The 11,047-nt window shown below is 45.9% G+C and overlaps 1 protein-coding gene across 3 annotated transcripts in view; it reads right to left on the bottom strand.

Annotated features, from left to right (window-relative positions):
- LOC135896855 (uncharacterized) overlaps positions 1-11,047 on the bottom strand; it is a 514,087-nt gene that overhangs the window by 72,228 nt on the left and 430,812 nt on the right. For all 3 annotated transcript variants that reach the window (XM_070538351.1, XM_070538352.1, XM_070538353.1), the window contains one exon: positions 4,981-5,101. In XM_070538351.1, the coding sequence (XP_070394452.1) occupies positions 4,981-5,101 (121 nt within the window). The remainder of the gene's footprint in view (positions 1-4,980; positions 5,102-11,047) is intronic.

Raw genomic sequence — 11,047 nt, 5'->3', positions numbered from 1 at the left:
CTTCGCTGGTTCCTTCCTTTCAGCGATTCACAGTGACCACTCAACGAGCACGTTTTTTAGTCAGCTACACGAAATCTTCACAAGTCTGTCATAGCACCTTGGCCAGCACCTTATAACGTGCGCAAGACATTCTAGATGTTGTCTCAACATATTTAGGATGTTTTGTGTTCATAGAGACGCAACATTGTCGGATTTCTTAAAATTTGTTGTAGCAAGCGTGAAAACCGTCAAATGTACCACCAAATTAAAAATACAAAACATTCAGTTAGATGACATGCAGGAATTTTAAATGGCTATAAGGCATCCTGTAAAATGTCTTGTCCTTGTTTTATACACATACCTATGTTGCTTATGACGTGCTTAGCCATCCCAGAAGCGCTTTCTTTGATGACTTAAACAGATGGTCGAAGGCCGAGGCATGAGACGTTCTAGTCGGGTTTTTACGCAATGTAACCCCACATTTTCTTGAATTACGGGTCTTTAGCGACCCTACTGTGATATACACAAGCCATTTCAAAGATCTTTAAGCAAGTGGCTGCACGTCGTCTAGTCAGGGCTGTTTAACATTCATGCGCCCATCAGCATGTTAAGGCTGAATTGAAAAGAACCGCTCGTTTATGAAACAGAAAGTAGCAGAAAAGCTGAAAGCAGCTTCCACTTAGTGCAGCAGAAATAGCCGGTTGGTGTCGAAAATTCAAAGCATGTATCCTGGAAGTGCCTCCATGTGGTATCTTCTCCGTCCAACTTTACACGTCGTATCATCTACAAATGAGCGGCCTCACTGAGCACCCTAATGAAGCTTTCAATGTATATTGCGTTCAAGTGCCAAACGTTCGTTCTTTGATTCTTTGCTGGGCTCCTTCGCTTGGTTACGAGGGATGCCCAGACCGACGCTCGCCGCATTAACGGGCGCCGAAGCTCTGCGCTGTAAAAATCAACTCGCCATCACGACCCTGCTAAAGTAGATGAACGACGAAGCTGGTAAAAACCACCACTACAACTGCTGAAATGGTTCTGGAATGCTTTAGTGCTTCAAATTAATGATAGGGATGGGTATATTGAGTAATGCGAGGAATGCAATGTTGGCAGCATACCGGCGCTGGTGATATTCTGTGTCTTTGCTTTTTGGTGCTCCTCCTATACTCCCTGCTTCTGGTGAGTCCTACCAATGTGAGGCCTACCCATGCACGTGCTGCAACAACAATGCAATCAATTGCTAGGCTGGTTCTTTTATATATGAAAGGCTAGTGACGTCACCCACCCCGTCGCAAGCGGCTGTCGACTTGGCAGCTTGGGAAAGAGTGATCTTTACCAGGAAAGCACGTCGACGTCGGTGGTTCGTTGCCTTGCGTTACAGGTAGGTCTTGGCGTCGGATCACGGCTGTGTCGCGTTGACCACTGGCTGGTATGCGACGTCGTCAGGTTGTCTTTCGTCGTCGTATTCTTTGCTTTTACACTTCGTCTGGACGGCGGCGCGTCATTATGCGGTCGAGGTAGCTTCTTCGGCATCTTCGTCGGCGGCGGAGGGTCTTCGTCAGTTCGACGAACAGCAACCGCACCTCCATCGGTAGCTCCTTTTAGTTTTCCGGATATGGGCTCGCTGACCGGTCCCGGGCTGGGCCAGTGACCGGTCCCGGGCTGGGCCCAGGCTGGGCTGGGCCTGGACCGGTCCCGGGCTGGGCCTGGTGACGGCGAATGGAACGGTCGTCGAGAGTTGCACTGAGTGGTGGCTAGGTAATCGGTGATGTCACGTGGGCGCTCCCCAAGCTGTGGACGCGGCGCGTTGACTGCGAACCCTCTCAGTCCCATGTCGCGGTATGGGCATCGGCGGTGCACATGGCCGGCTTCTCCGCAGTGATAGCAGAGCGGCCGGCGGCCGAGGGCTAACCAAATGTCCGTCTTCCTTGCGTAGGTGCGCTGCGCGACGGGTGGGCGTGCTGGCGGCGGTGGCGGTGGACGACGGAATAGCGGCGTTACAGGATCCTGGCGCGGTCACGGAGGGGGGCCTTGAGGGCGTGAGACGGCGGCGTAGGTCATTGCTTCTGGCTGGGGCTGCGGTAATTGGGGTTGCACCTCAGGAACCCCAAGCGATCGCTGAACCTCATTTTTCACGATGTCGGCGATCGAGACTACTTGAGGCTGCGACGAAGGCAGGACCTTGCGCAGTTCTTCACGCACAATGGCCCTGGTGGTCTTTTGAAGGTCGTCCGAACCCAGTCCTTCGATGGCGTACTGCGGCGTGAGCCCCTGGCGGTTGTATTGCCGGGTGCGCATCTCCAGAGTTTTTTCGATGATCGATGCCTCGGCAGAAAACTCAGCCACAGTGTTCGGTGGGTTACGAATATGTCCGGCGAAAAGTTCTTGCTTGACGCTCCGCATCAGGAAGCGGATTTTTTTCTCCGCCGACATTTCCGGGTCGGCATGCCAGAAAAGACGGGCCATCTCCTCCGTGAAGATCGCGATCGTCTCATTTGGCAGCTGCGCTCTGGTTTCTAGTATAGCTTGGGTTTGCTCTTTTCGCACCACGCTTGTGAATGTTTGCAAGAAGTCGCTTCGGAACAGGTCCCACGTCGTTAAGGTGGTTTCTCGATTCTCGAACCACGTCCTGGCAGCGTCTTCCAATGCGAAGAAGACATGTCGCAGTTTGTCGTCGCTGGTCCAGCTGTTAAATGCAGCGACCCTCTCATACGTCTCGCGCCAGGTTTCCGGGTCCTCGAATGTTGATCCGCGGAACGTCGGAGGTTCCTTGGGCTGCTGCAGCACGATGGGGGGCGCTCGGGCTGCCATTGGGGTTTTGGCTACAATCTTCTTGGTCTTCTCAGGTAGAAATCCGCGCTCCGGGGGCAGCTGTTGAAGACGGTGGCTTGCTCGATGCTCCGGGACTACGTTGGTGTTCTCTTTGCGGTCCGGGCTTGGATAACGGCTTGTCGGGAGCGTCCGGTGCATGAACGAAAAGCACCACCACCAGATGTCACGTGGTAGTGACGGTGAAGAAAGCAGTAATACGGTGGAATACAAAACTAGCTTTTATTGGGCGAACCTGTGCCCATAAAAACAGGCTACACTTTTAGCACAACGATAGCGGCGAACACGGTCGGCGATCGCCCGAAATCTTATGAGCGGGTCAAGCGCGTCCGCTTTTATGCAGCAGTCGTCGAATGTTCCAGACTAATCGTTCGCACCCGCGTGCCTTCCACAAAGTTCTACACCATTCGCGTCACGCAATGAAATCAGATAACAGAACGTTCGGCGACAACTGACAGCCGTATAGAAGCATCGCTAACTTTCCAGAAACTTCGGATACATACATGCGTTCTGCGCTGGGCGATTATATTTGTTAGGTGGCGAAACGTGGTCGCCCGATAAAGATAAGTGCACGTGTCAATATGTATATATTAGGTTTGTTGCGACTATCTTTGGTGACAATTCAGTTCAAGTCTAGTGATTTGGTCTGGATAGTTCTTGAGTGTTGAATTGATTGATTTTTACCTTTTACTATACCAATTCGCACAGCTTTACCTGATATTGGAGTGCTTCCCTGTTATCTTCTTTTGCTTTGGCTGACATCATTGTGCTAATAAGACATAAACAAGCAAATTAATAAATAGGTAAGCAAGTAAATAAACAAAAATATAGTTGGAGTGTGAATTGCACGCCGGCATCACTAGGAAATTCCTTGGTTGTTCGCTGCGCTCAGGAGATTGTGAAACTCTTGATAATGCGAGTACTCTGACGTAAAGTGGAGCTGCGTATCAAATGAAATTCATTTAGGTTTAGGAGCGAAGAAATGCTTTCGCTACCACAGATTTGTTAGACCTCATGAATATCAGGCATTTATTCTTTGCTAGGTGTTGTGTGAATAACTTATCTTGAACTGCTCGGTCCACCTATACTAGGTCTATCATCACGTCATCATCTAATTAGCTTACATAAACGGTAGGTTACATATTGTCATGTGATGGCATTCAGGTCAAGAAAATTCATCAGCCCTAGCACTCAGGGAAGGAGAACCAGCAGCTAACCTGTGGTGTGTTTTACCTCAAAGAATGCATCTATGTATATATAAGTATTATAACTATTTTTCTTAATATAATTACTAATATTATTATAATAAGCTCGCTTAGGTGATTCTGACGTAACCACAATACATAGCGCCCATTGCTGGTAACATTGTGTATAGGACGTAGGTGGCCGTTAAACCGAGCCTCGACCCGAGCGCCGAAAGGAGTCAACCGGGGCGCAGTCAAATGAGTTCACGAAACTAAACACGTCTGTTTCTAAATTGTAATTGAGCATTCTTCCTACTTATTTAGCTGGATGAAACTTGGAAGGAGTAGAGATTTATTCTAGCGCGCTAGCATGGGGCTTACCGTCTTCCTACCGTAGCAGCCCATGTATTGGCAGCACATGTGCATTCTATCATATTTACAACTTCACTGCGAGTCGCGTAAATAAGAAAAGTTGATGAAACTCGGCGAATTGTTAGAGTCATCTTAGCGAATAATTTAAATAATTGCCATCTGATTTGGTTCGGGATAGTTTTGAAAAAACAAACGAGAGTTACAGCCGTTTTCTGCAACCATACTTCCGTAGACGGCTGTGTATTGACAGTGGAGGGGCATTCCCCAATGTTTACAACTTCACTGTGAACTAAGTAATTAAGATAAGTAAATGAAACTCGACGTAATGACAGTCATCTTCGCGGCCAAATTCAGTATAATTTTTTAAGCTAACTGTAATATGTTGCGAGCTACAGATCATTCGGAAGAAACTAAAGACATCATTTTTTTCGCGTAGCAGGAATGCGCAGACGGACAGACATCGAGCAGGGCCGGAGCAATACACAGCTTCACTGCAAATCGTTATCAGCTACATTCTCCAGGATACTTCATGAAGAGGTTGAGATTGCATAGATTGTAATATCGAGGTACACTAGACGCATATATACGCACTTCGTTCAGTACAAAGGAAGGTACTCACTAGTGATGCCTGATTTCCACTTTCCATACAGTTACTCACAGCGGAGGATATACATGATAGTCGGTTATTAGTGGGGTGCCTTTGATCGAAAAGCAAAAGGATGCCAATAATCTTCACGTGCCTGTGAGAACAGTGAATAAACAGCTTGAAATTAATCACATATCGTATTAAGCAATACATTGTGAGAGCGGCAAAATACACTGTCTCACCAATCTCAGATTTCAAGAACCAGATTAAGACGCTGCAAGAAGCGTGGTGGCCCTATGATTTCAAATCAAGCATGGAAAAATATTTACGGAACACATCTACATTTACAGGGCCTAGTATTTCAACCCCAATGGAGGAGGAAGTGGCGCTGTATTAGAGGCTGCGATGGCAGCGTAATAACCCAATATACTACACTCTAAGAACAGTTTACATCCTTTGGCTTGCCCCTTCTGCCACACAAAAATAATCGTCATCTGCCTTGATGCGTTTCCTTTCTTTATCGCTGCAAGCCCGGAACTTTCCAGTGACGAACGGCACGCGCGTTATCAGAAGAGGCACTCCAAAGGGTGTAAACTGTTCTATGCTGATAACGCGCGTGCCGTTCGTTACTGGAAAGTTCCGGGCTCGCAGCGATAAAGAAAGGAAACGCATCAAGGCAGATGACGATTATTTTTGTGTGGCAGAAGGGGCAAGCCAAAGGGTGTAAACTGTTCTTAGAGTGTATATCAAGTAATCAATCAGACAGCACCTCATATGTTTGAAGTTGATCCACAGTCTTATCAGGTTTGCAGCTTATTTAACATAATTCAGCCTGCTATTACTGGTTCCAAGGTATAATCAAAGCTATATAAATTTACAATAAACAGTAGTTTCACATGTGAACAGGGAAACAACTCAACAGAAGAATATTAAATTGCAAACACTGATGAAAGCACATGTGATACTATTTCATAAACGTGGCTGTATCTGGAAATTTAACACTCAGTCTTAGAACGAAATTCAAACTTAGTCTTACTTTTCAGTTTTGTAGGTACATAATTCCACAAAAGCGCCCGCGCAAATTGCAGCGATCTTCTGCCGTATGTATTTCTGGTACAACGCAGATTCCAGCACATATCTGGAGCTCTGTGCTATGCGCAGCGGCGTAAGTTTAGTAATAGGTTAACAACACTACAATACTCATCCTTATTTCATGGATGAGTGGGCGGTCTTTCGAAGACAGTCGTATTTTCCTGAATGTCTACAGATTGCGGTGTTGTTGGATGAGGCTCATATTTAAACATTATATTGCCGTATTTGACAAATATTGTAGCCTCCAGGCTTGCAGTGGCGTCTTACACGGCCAAGAAATGCCGAGACCCAGAGGGGTTGTACTAATCCAGATTCAACCAAATCAGGAACTCCTGCTAAGCTTCAACAAAGAACACTCGCTCACAAGAACAGGAATTCCCCTCTCTATACAGTGTTCGGACGATACCTACCTCAGAACTCCTTCAATCAACCAAGGGCCCTCAGTCTCCAGCAGCTGCGCAGCACCTGACCAAGGCAGTATCGCCCGTGCAGTAACGCGCTAGAGGGTGCTAAGAATCATTGGACGTGGACAGCCCGCCACTGGAAACTGACCCTCACAACACACAAACCCTGACGAGTGAAGGTAGCTTAGCAGAACGCTTTGAGGAACTATAAGGCATTCTTTGGGATATCATAGGCCTTAGTGAGGTTAGAAGAACTAGCGAGGCTTAGGCACTGCTCACTAACGGCCACATCCTCTGCTATAGAGCACTCCTAGATGAGAAGCAATACGGGCTAGGATTAATAATTCATAAGGACATAGCGGGCCACATTGACAAACTCCAGAGCATCAATGAGGGGCTAGCAGTAATCGTAATCAAACTAAATAGCAGTTATAGAATGAAGGTTACACTAGCCTACGCTCTGACCGTATGCCACGATGCTGATAAAATGTTTTCTGACGATGTTGAATTAGATATGAGGAAAGTGCAAACTCAGTATACTATAGTCATAGGCGATTTGAATGCGAAAATGGGGGAAGAGCAGGGTGGTGAACAAGCAATTGGCAACTACGAGATGGATTGAAGAAACACTACAGGAGAGATTTTGGGAGAATTTGCAGAAAGGGATAAGCAGGGAATAAAGAATACCTTCTTAAGGAAGCGTAACACAGAAAGTGGACCAGGAAAAGCCCTAATGGTGCGGAAATTAAGGAATAAAATTGATTTTATACTTTCTATCCATCCCAGATTAGTGCAGGATGTTGATGTGGTATGTAAAGTGCAATGATCATAGGTAATAAGGTCAGTGATTCACCTCAATATGAAGAGAGAAAGAGTGAAATTTATCGAGAAGAAACAGGCCAACCTAGACACAGTAAGGGTAAAAGCATACTAATTCAGGCGGGTGCTTGCAAACAAATATGCAGCTTTAGAACAGAGAGATGATGATGACGTAAACGTAATGAATGAAACAGCAACTGGACTAGCTTCAAAAGCACCAATTGAAGCAAGAGCTAAGGCACCAAGGTTACCAGTAGGTACGAACTCCGATTTAACTATGTACCTAGTAAAGAAACCAGAAAGAATGATTTTTGCAAGGAGGACCACTGAAGCGTTGCGGAAAACGGAAACGCGGATAGTAAAGACGCTCACTTGGAAGTACGTCTATATTCAGAGACACACCACCAGTAACAATATTGCACTTGGAGTGCCATCGACAACTGTAAAAAAAAGGCTAATATTACATATATATATATATATATATATATATATATATATATATATATATATATATATATATATATATATATATATATATATATATATATATATTGTCCAGCGCTGTTTATTCCAGAAAAGGCAACAACACCCCCAGCTCACGCGCGAAGTCGCAGAACAGGGAAGATGATGATGGCTATGTCCAAATGAAAACGACGAATTACCTTAATAGTGCTTACAATATATATATATATATATATATATATATATATATATATCCATACCTGGCCTTTGCGCCAATAGAAACCACACATTCATTCATACATATATATACAAATCGCCAGCAATGGGGCATGCGCCACTACATCAATAATGGCAGCAGGTGTAGGTGATAGCAACAACGGCGGTGGCAAGTGGCCTGACAGAAATCATTCCACAAAAAACCCTTGGGGGAAGGGGGCGGGGGGCGGAGGAGGGGTGCGTATCAACATGCCCTGTCGTTAGGTGATTTTTATTGATAAACAAATCTCCACTTCCCCTAGATGTACTTCGAAACAGCTTGCGTATCCCTGGGCTAGTTGAAACAGGCAAATACTGTGACGTGTCAATGCTAGCTCAGTGTGCCTTATGCGACGTAACAAATGAACGTGCCTAAATTTTGAATCTCTGCGCATAGAACATTAAAGGTATGGTTTCAAAAAAAAATTGCTCTAGGCCTTCCTTGTGGCCAAACGTTGTAGGTTTTCTACGTCTGGGTAAAAGATAGACAAATTTCCTGTTGAAAGATGTGTAAATACAATAGACGAGGCTATGCAACGAAATAATTATCAGAAAAGTGCAGATTATGAACATCACTCCACAAAAAAATTCGGGATTAATGTCTGTACCATAATGGTACACTGTTTTAATTTTATTTGTTTTTACCATATTGTCACTATTACTTATTCTAGGAAACGTTCATGCAAGAAAGTGTACACGCATTACTTACGTAAAATAATAACGTATGTCTTACTGTTCATGACCCGTACCTAACGTCTAATTAACTGCCAACCCAAGGCTGTCGTCGTTCTTCGGTAGCTCTTGATTTGGCCCTTTCCATCATTAGTTCAGGCCATCAGGTAGTGGTAATTGCCTTTTTAGGATCCGTCCACGGTGTCCACGCTGCGTTGACGTATAGGTAGGTGCTGAACGATGGGTGGGGGATTGCCTCGTGCCAAAAGGCTAATTAACGGCTATGTGGTGTTTAGATGTAACAGCATCTTCCAGATGCTGTTACAGATGTTTCCATCGCGCGAAAGGCCGTAGGGGAGGGGAGGGAGGAAGGGAAAGTGCCATGCTCCGAAAGCAACTGCACATTTCGCGACCGGGCGAAAGGGCAACTGACGATCACGGCTCAATTTCGCGCGCCATATATTGAGGAAAGCGGAAGGTTGGATGGGAGGGATGGAAGGCAGTGGCTTTGATTCCATCATTAAATGCTTACTATGCAGGGTCGCGCGCGGTGGCAGGCGCGTATCTTGAAAGGGATCTGCAGATGGCTCATACCGGCGTTGTGAGCGGTGTGTGCACGGAGCTCTTGCGGTGAAGCGATAGACCGGAGCAAGGCCACTTCGCTAGCTGTAGCTGCGGTGCTTGCTCGCAGCAGCGCTTTGAGAGATAATGTCCGAGCTCAAGTGTGGTATGTTCCATGTGTGCTGGCGCGCGCAGACAGCGTGCTTGTTATTACAGGTATTAAGCGAATTTCTCCAAACTTACAGGGCAATTCATTTTACTGTCGTTACTTCGTATAATGTCTACTAGTTTGATATTGCAATTGATGATTCGCCTTACCAGTGAAACTGCGACTTTTTGTAACCGCATCGTCGTTAATGAAGCTTTGAGGAGCAAAACACAGACGTCCGAAGCTCTATTACGTCCCCATATGTACACCTTGCGAACTATTCACATTTGGAAGGAGCAATTTCAAAGCTGGCAGTCAAGCCTTCTACAGTGTTTGTTGTGTTGAAGTGTGTTGCTTGTGAGGTTGAGGTATCTTTACAGCGAAGCTTTCTTTGCATCTTTACCCAACTTTTCGTGCGCTGTTGCTGCTGTTATGATATTTCCGCGCGTGCCAATGGGTTAATGGCAACACCACAAGATGACGCTCCCCTCCTAGTCGAGCTCGCGCGGGCTACTCGTTTTTTTCTAGCATTTCTAGCACCTCCAAGCATCGCGAGCCGGGATGCGTAGTTCCTGCTAACGACACATGCTGCGCCTATTTTCCTATGCGCCAAAAATAAAAGTGCTGGGTTCTGCAGGTAGCGGGCTGGGCTGTTATAGTGTAAATATTACAATCGTTCATAGCCTCAAGAGAGTGCTCGGAGAGGTCGTCTCTACAGCATGCTGATCACGAAGGCGGATGTAAAGAAGCGCCATAAATATGGTTCCAAAGCTTGCATTCAGTGTTGAGGAGACCTAGGCGCCAATGACGCGTCGCACGGAAGGGGAACCTATTCGCTACGTAGAGAAATGTCGTGCAGGGCGCAAATGTAACCGCTCATACATACAATTGTATAATGGAAGTAGGAACAGCCCCACATTTCAATTATAATTTAACACTACCGCCACGATGCGATGTGCAATGCAAGGCAATGTTAATACTCAGTCCTCTCAGACGTTATGAACTATCACGCACAACAACGCCTCAAGTTAAGAAGCCTTTCTGTGTGTTCTGTAGACTACGTAGATAAACAGCTGTGGCGCACGCAAGATAACATGTAACTTCAACTCGCCACTCTCCTGTTGCACTAAAGGTTGAAATAAATTGCTTATTCGCCTCCAACATCACCGTTAATTGTCGCCAATCAGAGCAAAGAGACTACGAAGCTTAGATTACAGCAATTCCCCCCAGTGCGTAGGATCCGCCGATCTTTTTGTCGTACGGAGAAAGGTAAAAAAATGAAATTCACTGCTGAATACGGTACTCTCTAATAGAAATTTGAGCATAGCTCTATGGTTGTTTTCATTTCACCATATATTAAGGCAAATAACTTGAGGGAGCCACGAGGCAGAGTGGGCGCTCGTCAAAAATTTTGATCTGCGGCTCAACCGCAATGGCTTTTATACTTGACTCGTCGAGTGTTTCTGTGTAATCGCTAGTGGAGCGTCACTTCCAGGAAGAGCACACAATTTGCGTCGAGCGTACAACTACATTACAAAACAATCGTAGATCATGACAATTGAAACAAGCGCGAACCATACCGAACAAGCGCGAGTGAAAGCCGACGTGAGCAGACGATAGTAAAAATGAGCGGTTCGGCTGAGACCAAGCGTTCTAAAGGATCTGCATGAAACCAAATTCCCACGCG

This window comes from Dermacentor albipictus, chromosome 5, assembly GCF_038994185.2.
Source record: "Dermacentor albipictus isolate Rhodes 1998 colony chromosome 5, USDA_Dalb.pri_finalv2, whole genome shotgun sequence".
In the NCBI taxonomy this organism is placed as follows: domain Eukaryota; kingdom Metazoa; phylum Arthropoda; class Arachnida; order Ixodida; family Ixodidae; genus Dermacentor; species Dermacentor albipictus.
The sequence above is the reverse complement of the archived record's forward strand: the minus strand, read 5'-3'. Positions and strand labels throughout refer to the sequence as shown.